We start from the raw sequence: 16,867 nt of genomic DNA, 5'->3' as shown, positions 1-16,867 counted from the left end.
TTACCATTTCCTGAAACCACTGGAAGCTTATTTTTTTATTTTTTTATTTTACCGTTATTTTACCAGGTAAGTTGACTGAGAACACGTTCTCATTTGCAGCAACGACCTGGGGAATAGTTACAGGGGAGAGGAGGGGGATGAATGAGCCAATTGTAAACTGGGGATTATTAGGTGACCGTGATGGTTGAGGGCCAGATTGGGAATTTAGCCAGGACACCGGGGTTAACACCCCTACTCTTACGATAAGTGCCATGGGATCTTTAATGACCTCAGAGAGTCAGGACACCCGTTTAACGTCCCATCCGAAAGACGGCACCCTACACAGAGCAGTGTCCCCATCACTGCCCTGGGGCATTGGGATCTTTGTTTAGACCAGAGGAAAGAGTGCCTCCTACTGGCCCTCCAACACCACTTCCAGCAGCACCTGGTCTCCCATCCAGGGACTGTTTGCTGTCAAATTTGATAAAAATGGTGTCTGTAAAGGCTTATACACACAGCAGATGTCCAAGACACGTCAAGTAATAATACTGTAGCACTTTAAAACTATGTACGGTGTCCTCTAGCTTTAGTGTAGATCTGTTCCAGTGGAGATTGAACAATGGTTCTGTCCACGATGATAGGCACAGATGTATTTTAAACATGACATTTTAAGACATATTAAAATGTAGTGTATTTGAGGTTTAAAAAGGCTTCTGAAGTTTGTAATTTCCACGTAAACATTTCAGACTTGATTTTCCCTTACGGAAAATGTATCAACCCCTACAAAAATAACAGTTAATTAAATTCACATTTCCTGTTGCTGCAGGATTATTCCTACTGTAGCAAACTGGCTCAAATGAAGATCATACATTGGTGTTGGCAGAATGTTTCCACGACGTCTGTAGCCAATTGGACCGGTGTCATCTGTATCGGCAAAGACACGGGGGACGTAGTGGCCACAGGACACGAGCTACAGAGCATAATCACGGAACTGAAGGAGACAGACGGAGAGGGAGAGAGATAGAGAAGAGAGTGATGGGACGTAAATGAGGGTGGAAGAGGGATATGGGGGGAGAAGGGGACAGAATAGGGAACAGAGTGAGGGAGAAATTGAATAGATGAAGGGGCTATCTCTTAGTAGTATCTATATCATATCTAATGTCTCTGCTTAACATAAGACACAACCAGATATGTTGTACAGAGCATTGTGACTACTGTAGCACCGTACCCTACAGCAGGTATCTCACAGTAATATGTCATCTCTCTCTCTGTAGGTACCGTGTGAGTCCCTTGGCCAGTCTGATGTTGTCTATCAAGGGCTGTTCTCATGAGTGTTACAAGGAGGTGGTTGAGCACCACTGCTGTCCAGGGTACTGGGGACCAGACTGCATTGGTGAGTAAAACAACACACTGCATCCAAACCTGCAATCACTCACTGCTGCTCATCGATGAGTCATCAAGCCTCGTTGATGAGGAAAGCAACTCGAGATGAAAAGACAAACCATTTTGGTGGTGGCAACATCATTTCTGAAATCCCTACTTAACCCCAGATGCTCTCTTTTCAACGGCTTTCAAAGGCCGTATGTGCTTTTGTTTTGGTGGTTCTGTGACACAGTATGCTGTGGGGACTGTTTTGATACGACGAGTTCAGACGTGTACTTGGCTGCTACTGCCACTGAATCCCAGTGCTGAGTGCTGTGTGACAAAAAAAACAGGAGGAAAGCGCTCACATCCCTCCTCAGAGAGGAAGAGTGGAAAGATATATCATGATATTCAGGTTTTGATTTACTGTATGTTCACTCACAATGGTTTGTTACTGATCCAGTGTTGTTTTTATCTGCAGCAAATCCTGAATAGTCCCAGATGTCAGAGTCAGGAAAACAGTCTGTGAAGCGCCTCAGTAACCTGACCATCCAGTCCACTCTGTTTATACCCGATAATACTGGACTGTACCAGAACCAGGTACAAGAACACACACTGACATGCATTATGCACAACCGGACATATTTGTGCACTGTCTCACACACAGCTCTGTACATTACCACCGGACATATGCAGGCACTGTCTCACACAGCTGCTCACACACAGCTCTGTACATTACCCCACGCGACATATGCAGGCACTGTCTCACACAGCTGCTCACACACAGCTCTGTACATTACCACCAGACATATGCAGGCACTGTCTCACACAGCTCTGTACATTACCACCGGACATATGCAGGCACTGTCTCACACAGCTGCTCACACACAGCTCTGTACATTACCACCAGACATATGCAGGCACTGTCTCACACAGGCTGCTCACACACAGCTCTGTACATATACCACCAGACATATGCAGGCACTGTCTCACACAGCTCTGTACATTACCACCGGACATATGCAGGCACTGTCTCACACAGCTGCTCACACACAGCCCTGTACATTCATTACCACCAGAGGCATCATGCCCATAGAGATGTCAGATTTGTCCTGTTTAAATATACAAAATAATAATAAAATAAAAATGTTATTTCGAGAATTTGGCAGTATGTCTAACCGGCCTCACAACCGCAGAACACGTAACCACGCCAGCCCAGTACCTCCACATCTGGCTTCTTCACCTCGTCTGACACCAGTCACCTGGACAGCTGATGAAACTGTGGGTTTGCACAACCAAAACATTTCTGCACAAACAGTCAGAAACCGTCTCAGGGAAGCTCATCTGTGTGCGTGTCGTCCTCACCAGGGTCTTGACCTGACTGCAGTTCGGCGTCGTAACCGACTTCAGTGGGCCAATGCTCACCTTTTGATGGCTACTGGCACGCTGGAGAAGTGTGCTCTTCAGGGATGAATCCCGGTTTCAACTGTACCGGGCAGATGGCAAACATGGCGTCGTGTGGGCGAGTGGTTTCCTGATGTCAATGTTGTCAACAGAGTGCCCCATGGTGGTGGTGGAGTTATGGTATGGGCAGGCATAAGCTATGGACAATGAACACAATTGCATTTTCTCGATGGCAATTTAAATGCACAGAGATACCGTGATGAGATCCTGAGGCCCATTGTCGTGCCATTCATCCTCCTCCATCACCTCATGTTTCAGCATGATAATGCACAGTCCCATGTCGCAAGGATCTGTACACAATTCGTGGAAGCTGAAAATGTCCCAGTTCTTCAATGGCCTGCATACTCACCAGACATGTCACCCATTGAGCATGTTTGGGATGCTCTGGATCAACGCGTACGATATCGCGCCAATTTCCAGCAACCTTGAGTAGCTAGCTTGTCTAATTATCTTAGCTGGCCTGCCTCCTGGCAAAGTTGGTAGACTTTAGAAAAGCAAGCAGTTACTAAATGTACTGAATAAGACTCACATTCCTTTCAATATTTTACCCAGATTTTAGCAGAGAAGCATATTTTGTTTTTTAGTTAAAAATAACCACAGGAGGTTGGTGGCACTTTCATTGGGGAGGACCGGCTCGTGGTAATGGCTGGAGCGGAATGAGTGGAATGCTATCAGATACATCAAACACATGGTTTTCCACGTTAGCGGAGACTACATTCACGGTAAACGCTGCATATGTCGGCTCAATCGGAAATGACCTTTAAATGTCAATCACACAATCTATACCGCTTCAGCGATCCTGATTGAATAGAGCCCTTCCTCAGACTTATATGTATAAATATGTACACCCTCTCATACACACTCTCCTGTGCTGTATTGTCCAGACACTGACCCACAGGGACATGGAGTACCATCTCTCAGAGGGCCGGGCCTTGGCCCTGAAGGATCTGACCAACGGCAGCTGTATCCGCACCCAGCTGGGCCAAAGCCTCATTGTCATGGGTATCGCTGACTTCCTCAACCCCAAGGCCCTGGTGAGACATGGAGCTACCGTACTGTTCACATCAGCCCTGTGCTTACTGTACTTTGTTCATCCACTCACTGTACCACACTCAGGTTTTCTGTTGTTTTTCAGTCCCCCTGTTATAGGAACGTATTATATGTTGCTCTGCTTAACCGGGTCTCCTAGATTGGACTAAGATGTTTGAGGAAATGTGAAAATTAGCTACTTAACCAGCCTCATAGACCACATATGTGTATTTTATAGAACAGAGAGTTTGACTTCATGATTGTAGTCTCAGTGAGCTCAAACGTGTCCCATCCTGGTCTCTCTGTAGAGTTCCTCACGTTATATCAACGACCGCTTCATCGTCGACTCCCGACATCCTGGCATCCAATGGGATCATCCATGTGCTGCAGGGACCCCTCAAAGCCCCACCCCCTTGGTTAGTGGTGAGATTATTACATCATTTTCGGTTTAGTTTCTCTCATTGATCTCTGACGAGATGTTTATGGTTAAGATTAGGACGGACTCAAATTGTGAGAACTGATCCTAAATCAGTTGGTAAGGTCAGGTATTGGTGTACTGCTGTGTCTGACCTCTGACCCTATCTGTGACTGGTCCCTCAGCTCCACGCGGGTCACAAGGCAGGGATGGGGACTGGAGTTGTGCTACTGATCATGCTGATGGCTGGGGCTGGGTTCGTAGGCTACCACTTCTACACCCACAAGACCAAACCATTCCAGTTCCACTACTTTAAGGTGTGTTTGTTGTACAACATTCCGACATCATTCAACTATGACCCTTTGTCTCATTGCAGGCAATCAGCTGTTTACTGCTATTCTGTTTGTCCAGAAGCTAAATGTACAATAAAACGTGGGGGACCTCAAACTTGATAATTGACCTTTGCCCTCTTTTGCAGGATGAGGACGAGACACCTCCAGACTGCAACCCTAGCATAGTTAACCCCACTTATGGCAGGGGCGGAGGCATAAGTGAACCAGTTCCATCTGAGCTTCCTGTAAGTGACTCCACCCCATTTTCTTTGTATACCAACCACTGGAGAGAAAATATGTGCATGAATATGAATGCCACTGAACTATACGTGGTGAAGTAGCACCTTTGCTCTAGGGGGTGACACCATAACTCCTGATGACATATGAATGTGTTTTAACAGGAGGAGGACAAACACCAGGTGGTAGAGGGTGGCCGGTATGACCTGCTCCAGGACTGCTGAGAGAGACACGTCACAGTCCTCACTCTCCCTCTGATAAAGCTGTGAGGAGTGCTGCAGCATGTTGTACACGTGTTGACCAGTGGAGGGCAGCACTGTGGGACTATCCAGAGCTCAATTCAATCCGTATCGCGGAAGTTCAGCAATACTGAAATGTAAAGGTCATTTCCGATTGCGCCAACATAAGAAGCATTTATCATGAACGCATTCTCCGTGAATGAGGGATCGTTACCGTTAAAGAGCTAAACAGCTTGAATCGAGCCCAAAGACTACCATCTTTGGACTATTCTCCTCTGAGTAGGACAGTGCCTTAGGAAGGACAAACAGGACTCAGTCTCCCACAAAACAATCTCATTATGGACTCAATCTCAGTGCCTTGTCTAGTAATGTTACCAGTCTACCTGTGGCACAATCGTGAAAGAAATCTTATACCGATCTTTAAAATGGGATGTATCTTTTGTATGTGAATTAACCAAATAAAGTATTTTAAGTGTCTGTCAAAAAGGGTTTACCCACAATTTAAAATCTTTAATAGTATGAAACGGCGATAACCAGATGCAACCGTCTTTGTTGATAAAACATTTAAAGCAAAGCTTGAGCAAACCTTTCCATTCATCCAACCAACACACTCAACAAAATGTTTAACCACAGCCAAATATACATATCAACCAACCTCTCAATGTCAAATTATAAAGCACAGCATAAGCATGAATGAGTCTGGCTCTGGTGCCATGATCTCGCCCCATAAGCATGGGTTTGTAGGTTTGAACTCTGGGGCATTGTTGCCTACTGAGGACTCTGCAGGCCAGTGAGTCAAGGCCACTTGGAGTGGCTGCCTCATAAAGCTGGCATTGGCTAAAGGGTGTGATAATATAAGCAGACGGGGTAAATTCTTGGGGTTCCCCCTGTGACTCACAGACAGAAATAGCAGTGGTTATAGAGGAAAAAACTACCGTAATCAGGCACTTTGTTTCAATGAGAATATATTCTAAAAACAAAGTACCCGCTTTTTCCCCATAACTGCTACTACTCTTTATAGGTGACCCCAGTGATTCACCCCCAACACAGCCACACTCAGGAGCTGACCCTATAACCCCATACTTCATTGGTGAGATCCTTACCAGAGAGTCACTGGCTCTTTCACACTGAACACATCTCTGTACATTTGTCATGAAGAAATGCAGAAACACAAAGAGCATGTTGGTCATTGGAACAAATCAGCCCGGGTCAAATCACTATAAAGGATTGAAGCTCCAAGCCACAGACTCCGTCACATAACATACAGACCTGTTAGTTTACCTGGTAATGGACACAAGCACACCTGTCAACTAGATAGAAAGTCAAGTTTCTGACAAGCACGGAATGTTTCAGTCTTTTTCACCTGTAGTTTATTTGTCAAATCTAAGTGTTCAGTTTCAACATACAGCCAAGAATAAAAACACTGACCAGTAAAAAGTACTTTTCCATTTTTATCGTGCAATCTGTAATGATTCAGCGATACAGATTGAATAGCGCCCTAGGGCTGGGAATTTATCCTTAGAGCCCAGTAATTTTGCAGTAGTGCTTTAACCTAATACACTAAGCTTAAGTAATACTATGTCTCAAATATACACAGATGTGGAATGTAAAGATTTCTTAGAAGTAGTTATGCATTTAAGCTGTTAAAAAGAATGCGACAAAGGCTTTTGAAGTTAGAACAGCAACCACAGATTTCTAAGGCAAAGGGTTTTGCAGGACAAAGCTTTCAGAATACAGTATTCTTGACGATGTAGCTATACAGTTTCTCATGGTCAGGATAGAGGACCTAGATATTGATATCATTACATGGAACCACTTGACAACTTCACATGACAAAAGTCTGTCTGATACAGTAAAACTGATCTCAGCGGTCCAAGAAAAGGGTTCACTGAGGTACAATAACTGCACTCAGCCTAGCATGACTGTGGACCCTGAATATCATATTAAAGATATAGCACAAGATTAAACAACTATTGGACAACAACCGTTAAAATGTATGAATGCATTCCCAGAATTCAGATAAAGTGTTCCCTGAAGAACATGGCAAAGCACCACTGTACTGTGATGTCAGGGACTCACCCGTTGGCATGTCTGAAGAGTCATCCATAGGCGGACCTGAGAATATGGTGACGGAAGGAGGCACAGAGAAAATAGACGTTTTTGCTTGTGTATGTACAGTATATGCGTGTGTGTGTGAGACAGATGAGAACTGACTGAATACAAGGCCACAGTGGTGGTCTCCGAGTCACAGAGCTGGTCGGATTGGCAGTTACTGTAGAAACACCTGAGATTTACATGTAGGTAACACCCCTTCTCTCCGCCATTCCGAGACAAGGGGCAACAACAAGAACGTAACAGGAATTCCCATGGCAGCAGTCCCACATCACTTCCTCTTCTTAGGGCTCTTGTCAGCATCCCGTCTACTCTCCTCAGAGTTCTCCCTCTCTGCTTTGAGACTGGAGGCCGAGGCACTCTTCTCTGCTGGCTGGTCCTTAGCCTTCTTGGCCTTGGGTTCGGCTGGGGTGGGTTTAGCCTTTCGGCCCCCCAGGACCCCAGAGAGCAGGGTTCTGAGGAGCCAGATGGTGGCGACAGTGGCCAGGAGGGACCAGAGCACCAGGTGGCCGGGTAGAGTTTGAACGTGGCCCCGCACCTGCCTCAGAACCTGGGCCAGAGGAGAGTCAGGACTGGGCTGGATCGGGAACTTCTCCTGCACATAAGATAATATGTAAGCACATGTACATACACAACAAAGACACGTAGGAGTGTGAGTGTTGTTGGTATGCGTGTCTGAGAAATCAGATTTGGTACACCTGGCCATACAACACACACCACATACACACACGCCATGTGACAGATGAAAGCGCAAAGGAGAGCGTGAATTCCATATAGCCAATACAGCACCACATCTGAAATTGAGGGGCAAGCACCACAAGCCACAGTCTGATATTATTAGCACAATACAAAGTTAAAATGTAACCCAGTTGAGCAAAAAGGCTTAGCTACCTTGAGTCCGTGCTGACTGAGCCTGGCCTCCAGAGTAGGGCCACCCAGCTGCACTGCAGGATAGAACTCCTCTGCATAGTCCCTCCTCCACCACTCATTAGGACCAGACCTGACAGGGAAGACAACCAATACACCACTCAATACCATAGGACAATTATTTTATTTGTGTCTGGTTGAATACCTGTATCAAGTGACTTTATCGAATTCTGACGATTAGCATACTGTAAGTATACCACCTGTACATTTTGTGGGCATTCTGTGAATAACATTACTTAATATAGCGAATATTTAAGTTCACTTGTATATCTTAACTGATTTTATGAATGAATAATCTTATAAATCCACGGGCTAACCCATTAACACTCTCCCCAGAACACCCACTGTTGTAGTGGATGTCGTAGGCTGCTCACCCGTCCTGTGTGGTCTGGGTGAACCAGTACCGGTAGAGGCTGGCTCGGAGGTAGACCGGGGGGGCCTGGCTGAATGGGTATTGGGCTGAGTCTGTCTGGATCAGTCTCACCACTGGGACACAGGGAGAGATAGAGAGTCATGTGTGAGCAACGTAGTGCAGCATGTAGGTAAGTGGTCATCTGAGTGTTGCTGATATACACTGCTCAAAAAAATAAAGGGAACACTTAAACAACACAATGTAACTCCAAGTCAATCACACTTCTGTGAAATCAAACTGTCCACTTAGGAAGCAACACTGATTGACAATAAATTTCACATGCTGTTGTGCAAATGGAATAGACAAAAGGTGGAAATTATAGGCAATTAGCAAGACACCCCCAATAAAGGAGTGATTCTGCAGGTGGTGACCACAGGTGGTGTCCGCCTTTGTGCAAGGAGGAGCACTGCCAGAGCCCTGCAAAATGACCTCCAGCGGGCCACAAATGTGCATGTGTCAGCATATGGTCTCACAAGGGCTCTGAGGATCTCATCTCGGTACCTAATGGCAGTCAGGCTACCTCTGGCGAGCACATGGAGGGCTGTGCGGCCCCACAAAGAAATGCCACCCCACACCATGACTGACCCACCGCCAAACCGGTCATGCTGGAGGATGTTGCAGGCAGCAGAACGTTCTCCACGGCGTCTCCAGACTCTGTCACATGTGCTCATGTGCTCAGTGTGAACCTGCTTTAATCTGTGAAGAGCACAGGGCGCCAGTGGCGAATTTGCCAATCTTGGTGTTCTCTGGCAAATGCCAAACGTCCTGCACGGTGTTGGGCTGTAAGCACAACCCCCACCTGTGGACGTCGGGCCCTCATACCACCCTCATGGAGTCTGTTTCTGACCGTTTGAGCAGACACATGCACATTTGTGGCCTGCTGGAGGTCATTTTGCAGGGCTCTGGCAGTGCTCCTCCTTGCACAAAGGCGGAGGTAGCGGTCCTGCTGCTGGGTTGTTGCCCTCCTACGGCCTCCTCCACATCTCCTGATGTACTGGCCTGTCTCCTGGTAGCGCCTCCATGCTCTGGACACTACGCTGACAGACACAGCAAACCTTCTTGCCACAGCTCGCATTGATGTGCCATCCTGGATGAGCTGCACTACCTGAGCCACTTGTGTGGGTTGTAGACTCCGTCTCATGCTACCACTAGAGTGAGAGCACCGCCAGCATTCAAAAGTGACCAAAACATCAGCCAGGAAGCATAGGAACTGAGAAGTGGTCTGTGGTCACCACCTGCAGAATCACTCCTTTATTGGGGGTGTCTTGCTAATTGCCTATAATTTCCACCTTTTGTCTATTCCATTTGCACAACAGCATGTGAAATTTATTGTCAACCAGTGTTGCTTCCTAAGTGGACAGTTTGATTTCACAGAAGTGTGATTGACTTGGAGTTACATTGTGTTGTTTAAGTGTTCCCTTTATTTTTTTGAGCAGTGTATATCTTCTTTGTTGGAAGGTTAATGATCTACAATGTGTGAGTAAATCATGCCCACTCACACTGACTAGCGGTTTTACACGTCAGGCGCATACCACTGAATTTCTGGGCCCGTATTCATAAAGCGTCTCAGAGTAGGAGTACTGATCTAGGATCAGTTTTTCCTTTAAGATCATAATCAATAAGATTAAATAGGCAGGGGGGGGGGGGCTGATCCTAGAAAAGACCACAGGCCTAAAAACATCCATCAAGAGCCAAAATACAAGTAGCCTGCCAGATGCAACCTGTGCTTTCCTCATTAAAACAAAGACGTCTGTGCTCTATACTTTAATTGAAAAATAGAAGTCATTATCCCAGAGGGTAGTACATACCATCCTTATTGCCCTGCAGTAGGCAGTGCACTAGGCTTGTGAACCAGGGGCTCTGTTTGGCCAGTCCCTGGGCTGCCTGGCTCATCTGCCAGTCTAACCGTGGCTGGTGGGGGGCCACCACTGGAGGGGCCACGCCCACGTTCCCCGGCTTGTACATGAACTCTATCTCCTAAGAGGGCCAATGGGGAAAGGTTAATTGAAACACACGATACACCTTTTGCAGAACTATATACGATTGTGTTACTTTATAAAAGTCAAGTAGTTGAGGAAGATAACGTGATTGAGGACATTCCATATCTAACATTTTGAAATGAGAAAAAATAAAATAAACTGAAAACTTTTCATCCATAACTATTATTTTGGTCCCCGCTCTCTTACCGTCCAGGTGTTCTTGTCCATGCTGCCCTCTAGGATGACCTCTGACCTCCCGTCCACCCCTGTCATCCTGCTGTCCAGGCTGTAGGCACTGACCAGTCTGTAGCGCTCCACTAGCTTGTAGGCCTGTCTCACCTCCGGTAGGATCTTACTGCTGTACACCTGTTCCATGGACGAGTAGGGCACCTGGGGATGAGGAAAACACCATGACCAATCAGAGAGAATCTTATAAACAGTGCCATCTACTAGACCAATAGTAACTCCAACAGACCAATTAGGTAGATGTATGCCGTCTTCATTAAAGTGATTCACTATTACACAAAACACTGACTTAAAGTAATTAGATGGGTTTTACTCAGTAGATGAATGCAAGTACGAAAGAAAAAGTTAACCAATCAGAAGACTCCCTGTGTGATTGACAGGTGTGACTCACCACACTGATAGCAAACACAGCGACTGCAGCTGAGGCAAAGACAGCCCATTGGACGAGGCCCCAGAGCTTCCAGAGGCACCCTCTAACACACACACACCTAGTGGGAGTAAACACAGATCTGAGATCAGTGGATATTAACGCAAAACAAGAATGACTCACACTGCATTGGGGCAGACCACTGTTCTGGGGTCAGCAAATGCAACAAAAAGGAACTAGATATGAACTAGACCTACCACAGTCTTTGAATCACAAACTTTATTCCAGATACAGTTTTAGTATGAAATAGGCCTACTCACCCAAGCATAGCTGCCACCACCTCCCAGGTGAGAGAGAGAACTCCTACCCAGATAGTGGGTCCTGTCACAAGCTTCAACCAATTGCCAAACTGCTGCTGGGTGAAGGCTACAAAACAGGACAAATACATGAAAATCACTTAACCATGAACATAATGTATCAATGATTGACATCCTACAGGAAATGAAATCGAGAAACACTACCGGGTCACTAGGTATTGCCACCACCTCCCAGGTGAGAGAGAGAACTCCTACCCAGATAGTGGGTCCTGTCACAAGCTTCAACCAATTGCCAAACTGCTGCTGGGTGAAGGCTACAAAACAGGACAAATACATGAAAATCACTTAACCATGAACATAATGTATCAATGATTGACATCCTACAGGAAATGAAATCGAGAAACACTACCGGGTCACTAGGTATACAGTAATATATAGATGTTAACCTACCGGGTCACTAGGTATACTGTTTTATAGTGCCTTCGGAAAGTATTCAGACCCCTTGACCTTTTCCTTATTTTGTTACATTGCAGCCTTATTCTAAAATGGATTAAATAAATAAAAACTCCTCCGCAATCTACACACAATACCCCATAATGACAAAGCAAAAACGTTTTGTTTTTTGTGTGCAAATGTACAAAAAAAAAAAAAAAAACGTATTTACGTAAGTATTCAGACCCTTTCCTATGAGACTCGAAATTGAGCTTAGGTGCATCCTGTTTCCATTGATCATCCTTGAGATGTTTCTACAACTTGATTGGAGTCCACCTGTGGTAAATTCAAATGATTTGGAAAGGCACACACCTGTCACACTGTTGACAGTGCAGGTCAGAGTAAAAACCAAGCCATGAGGTCGAAGGAATTGTCTGTAGAGCTCCGAGACAGGATTGTGTTAAGGCACAGATTTGGGGAAAGGCACCAAAAAAATGTCTGCAGCATTGAAGGTCCCCAAGAACACAGTGGCCTCCATCATTCTTAAATGGAAAAAGTTTGGAACCACCAAGACTCTTCCTAGAGCTGGCCGCCCGGCCAAACTGAGCAATTGGTGGAGCAGGGCCTTGGTCAGTGACGAGACCAAGAACCAGATGGTCAACTCTGACAGAGCTCCAGAGTTCGTCTGTGGAGATGGGAGAACCTTCCAGAAGGACAACCATCTCTGCAGCACTCCACCAATCAGGCCTTTATGGTAGAGTGGCGAGACAAAAGCCACTCCTCAGTAAAAGGCACATGACAGCCTAAAGACTCTCAGACCATGAGAAACAAGATTCTCTGGTCTGATGAAACCAAGATTGAACTCTTTGGCCTGAATGCCAAGCGTCACGTCTGTAGGAAACCTGTCACCATCCCTACGGTGAAGCATGGTGGTGGTGGCAGCATCATGCTGTGGAGATGTTTTTCATCAGGAGGGACTGGGAGAATAGTCAGGATCGAGACAAATATGAACAGACCTTAGTGCTGAGTGATCCTTGATGAACACATTTACATAAGTAGGTTATCTTTTTATTTTATTTTATACATTTGCACAAAAAAAATCTAAAAACCTATTTTTGCTTTGTCATTATGGGGTATTGTGTTTAGATTGAGCAATTAAAAATAGAATAAGGCTGTAACGTAACAAAATGTGGAAAAGGTTAAGGGGTCTGAATACTTTCCGAATGCCCTGTATATAGATGATAACCTACCGGTTTTAGAGGTTATAGTATTGGCCTCCCAGTCGATCTCCAGTGTGAAGAGCACTTTAGTTCCATAGATGATGACAGCAAATACAGCCAGTACAACCAGCAATGACATTATGGTTTGGGACCAAGCTGCAAAAAAAAAAACTTCATTAGATTAGGTAGTCTTAGTATCACAAACAGAGCCCATCATTTGTTTTTGTCCAGCTACTAAAAATGTATTTTGTAAATTAAGTTAAGGGGTTACCCATTAGGACATTAGGAATGTTAAATGCAGTTAAGTACTTCTGTGATGTCTTTTGTTTAAACAGGACAACACCTGACATCCTGCCAGATCAGACTACTCTGCCCGGGAATAAAACAATAACCCCCTCTTTTCCCCTCTCCCTGCCATCAAGACACAAGGACACCCATCGGAACTGAACCAGTGTTCTGCTGGCATGCACTCAACAATGCACCCCTCACTGTGTAATGTCAGTAATTACTGTAACAGCCTTTGTGTTTTATAGTACCTTCCACCAGCTTAAACACCATACTGGGCGTGTATAATGCTGTATTAGGGAGAAAGCTGGCCTGAACGTCTACTCTGGTGTTAAATGTGAGCTGTGAGAGTTGAAGGTTGCATAAGTAGAGAAGTGAGTTCATACTCTTGGTTCTCTTCTTCTTGCCGTGGCCCAGCCAGTAGCTGATATGGTTGTCGTCCAACAGGGAGAAAGTCAGAGCCAGGGAGAGGAAGGGGAGGAAGCCATAGTTCCCCAAGAGCATCAACTTCACCTGGTATGTTGCCTGGTTATCAGTTACAGAGAGAAGTAGGTACAGTAGATATAGTTACATAAAGGCATCATGCAAATTACATTGCGGTCGCAATCCTGCAACATTCAAAATCCCTTAGACATGTGTATAGTTAGGTGTCAATAATTCACCATCAAACATACAAAAGTCACACACACACACACACAGTCTAGAGCCTTATAGCAGCATCGGAGTCTGGCGATTCCCTGGATGATAACAGACTAGGTAAATTGTACTGTAGGTAGGTGTTTATTCAGGTGTCTTTCTGAACCTCTCCTCTCTCAGCCAGACCTCAACACTTGATAGCGATTTAGGGGGCGGGTGAAAACTTTGAAAACAAACTGGAAGCCTATATTTCAGTGTGCTCAATCCTTTCTCAGACATTTTACATGCTCATGTTTAGCAGCTGCTGGTGTAACCACACACACACCTGAATGTAGAAGGCTGCCAGTCTGAGGTGGCGGATGGGGGCGAAGTAGAGGGGGGGTACAGCGATCTCTGTCACCAACAGACCAACAGTCCCCAGCTTCAGGTACCAGTCTGGCAGCTGCTGGATGAACCAGGACCAGGGCAGGGGGATTCCCTGGGCCTCAAACATGTGGTTCACCGCTGGGAAGAGGGAAGGGGTTGATGGGGTGACAGAGGGTATGAGACATGGATGAGTAAAGATTGCCCCATAACACTGCACCTCACACCTTTTTTGAGATCCCGTTTTTAATCTCGGACACTTTTCCTGAACTGCGACTGATGTGTAGTGAGGCTCCAGGCATCATCATTATCATCATGGAAGTTAATGAGAATACTGCCGCTGGGTGAGGTACATACCCCTTACGTGATGCACACTTTACAATCATAGCCAAGCACATGCATTCCTTCCTCATTGTCATTATTAATAAATCTACAAGCATGACTAATGTTATCATTACTCAACCAGTCTTCACATTACTCGTACCATTGAACATAGACTCCCAATTAGTTGCGGTCCAGAAGCTGTTGGGACACTGGCCTGACATTGGGATCAGGAGTCCCAATTTCAGCCCAACGTCCCAACAGACTCCCATTTAGTTGCGGTCCCGAAGCTATACTCAACAAAAATATAAACGCAATATGTAAAGTGTTGGTCCCATGTTTCATGAGCTCAAATAAAAGATCCCAGAAACTTTCCAGACACACAAAATGTTTTCTACCAAATTTTGTGCACAAATTTGTTTACATCCCTGTTAGTGAGTATTTCTCCTTTGCCAAGATAATCCATCCACCTGACAGGCGTGGCATATCAAGAAGCTGATTAAACAGTATGATCATTACACAGGTGCACATTGTGCTGGGGACAAAAGAAGACCACAAAAAAATGTCCACCAGAGCTGTTGCTGAGAATTTGTTAATTTCTCTACCATAAGCCACCTCCAATGTCATTTTAGAGAATTCGGCAGTACCCCATCTGGCCTCACAACTGCAGACCATGTGTAACCACACCAGCCCAGGACCTCCATATCTGGCTTCTTCACCAGCAGGGTCGTCTGAGACCAGCCACCCGGACAGCTGATGAAACTGAGGAGTATTTCTGTCTGTAATAAAGCCGTTTTGTGGGGGAAAACTCACTCTGACTGGCTGGGCCTGGCTCCTGTGGTGAAAATTCTATTCAAGTGAGAGAGACGGTAATTTCCTCAAACAATCATCTTTATTCAATATTGCTTAATTATTGCAATAATGAAGCCGTCAATCCAAACAGTCTCGACTGTCGGACCGAGTGCTTGAATCATACAGAGAATACCAGTTCTTTAAATACCAAACCTAAAACTGCAGGGGGGGGGGGGTTATTCTACTCCTCCAGGTCAAGTTTCCCAGATGCAAGGATGAGAAACACTGAAATGTTTGCTGTATTCCTTCAGGGTCTCTCTATCTATAGAATGCAGGCCCAGTTAGACCTGAGACATATGTCTCACATGCACCACTAATCATAGACTGGAATGTGGCTGTTTGGTTTTTATCACCGAGACATGAATCAATTGTCAGCTTTAAGCTATCTCTAGTAAAAACCATGTGCCCAACACCCAGACTACCTGCAGAGCTAGAGTGGAGACCATAAAAACCATAACATTAATAGGACCTTTCAAGTAATGCATTGTCAACTATTAATCTCAAACAAATAAGGTGAATACATCATTTTCCCCCTCACACTCCCCAGCGGGCGGACCTGGTTCCCAAGTTCCCTCACACTCCCCTATGCCCTCCCAGGACCACGCATTGCAGAGTCATGTGAAATCCATAGATGAGGGCCTAATGAATTTATTTAAATCAACTGATTTCCTTATATAAACTGTAACTCAGTAAACTAATTGAAATTGTTGCGTTTATATTTTTGTTCAGTATACATTGAACAGTACAGTTTTGTGTCATAAGAGTTTAAAAGTCTGAGCTTTGCAGCCTATGTACGCTCTATCAATTCAGCCATACGAGAAGTCGGAGAACAGGTCACTTACCACTGGAAAACGCAGAAAGTCTTGACCCACCTGTCAAGAGAAAGATGTTGATTCATTTACTGTATCATTTATTTAATGTACAGTATCTAACCAAACCAATGGCAGCCAGACAACCACCCCACCCACCGACCTGACAGAGGGAGAAGTAGAGGCCCAGAGGCAGAAGAAGACCAGGCTGTCTCGGAGGGGCTCCAGTAGGGCTGCTCCCAGGGCTAAGAGAGCCCCGCCAGGCAGAGCAGCTCCATTGCCTGCTGGGCGTCCAGGTCCAGACCCAGCCAGGGCCCCAGCCACAGCAGGGAGGGGTGGGCATGTATCTGCTCAACACTGCCTGGAGCCGTCCACACGGGGCTCCACCAGGCGCACAGGCAGGACCCTCATTGCCATAGAGACCTGGCCACAGAGACAAAGAGCAGGATGGATAACAAAACAGAGAGGGGGGGGGGGGGTTGTGTTTCTTGAGAATGGGGTTAGTGAATAGAGGTCATGTTCATATACTTAC

The 16,867-nt window shown here is 45.6% G+C and overlaps 2 protein-coding genes across 2 annotated transcripts in view; one reads left to right on the top strand and one right to left on the bottom strand.

Annotated features, from left to right (window-relative positions):
* The first annotated feature begins 1,842 nt into the window (after nucleotides 1–1,842).
* Nucleotides 1,843–4,565, top strand: LOC139022935 (stabilin-2-like). Its single transcript, XM_070434717.1, has 4 exons — nucleotides 1,843–1,941; nucleotides 3,690–3,839; nucleotides 4,143–4,257; nucleotides 4,435–4,565. Exons 1-4 carry the CDS (start codon nucleotides 1,843–1,845, stop codon nucleotides 4,563–4,565), a joined length of 495 nt encoding a protein of 164 aa, XP_070290818.1.
* A 1,838-nt stretch (nucleotides 4,566–6,403) lies between these two features.
* Nucleotides 6,404–16,867, bottom strand: part of LOC111951402 (lipase maturation factor 2) — a 15,339-nt gene continuing 4,875 nt past the window's right edge. The window contains 16 exon segments of the mRNA XM_070434716.1: nucleotides 6,404–7,764; nucleotides 8,061–8,169; nucleotides 8,471–8,582; nucleotides 10,317–10,485; nucleotides 10,695–10,877; nucleotides 11,125–11,221; nucleotides 11,421–11,526; nucleotides 13,100–13,225; nucleotides 13,741–13,879; nucleotides 14,316–14,645; nucleotides 16,369–16,398; nucleotides 16,499–16,521; nucleotides 16,524–16,595; nucleotides 16,598–16,692; nucleotides 16,694–16,738; nucleotides 16,740–16,758. Coding sequence (XP_070290817.1) covers nucleotides 7,441–7,764; nucleotides 8,061–8,169; nucleotides 8,471–8,582; nucleotides 10,317–10,485; nucleotides 10,695–10,877; nucleotides 11,125–11,221; nucleotides 11,421–11,526; nucleotides 13,100–13,225; nucleotides 13,741–13,879; nucleotides 14,316–14,645; nucleotides 16,369–16,398; nucleotides 16,499–16,521; nucleotides 16,524–16,595; nucleotides 16,598–16,692; nucleotides 16,694–16,738; nucleotides 16,740–16,758 — 1,979 coding nt within the window. The 3' untranslated portion in view covers nucleotides 6,404–7,440.

The sequence above is a fragment of the Salvelinus sp. IW2-2015 genome, linkage group LG24 (assembly GCF_002910315.2).
Source record: "Salvelinus sp. IW2-2015 linkage group LG24, ASM291031v2, whole genome shotgun sequence".
Taxonomy (NCBI): Eukaryota; Metazoa; Chordata; class Actinopteri; order Salmoniformes; family Salmonidae; genus Salvelinus; species Salvelinus sp. IW2-2015.
The sequence above is the reverse complement of the archived record's forward strand: the minus strand, read 5'-3'. Positions and strand labels throughout refer to the sequence as shown.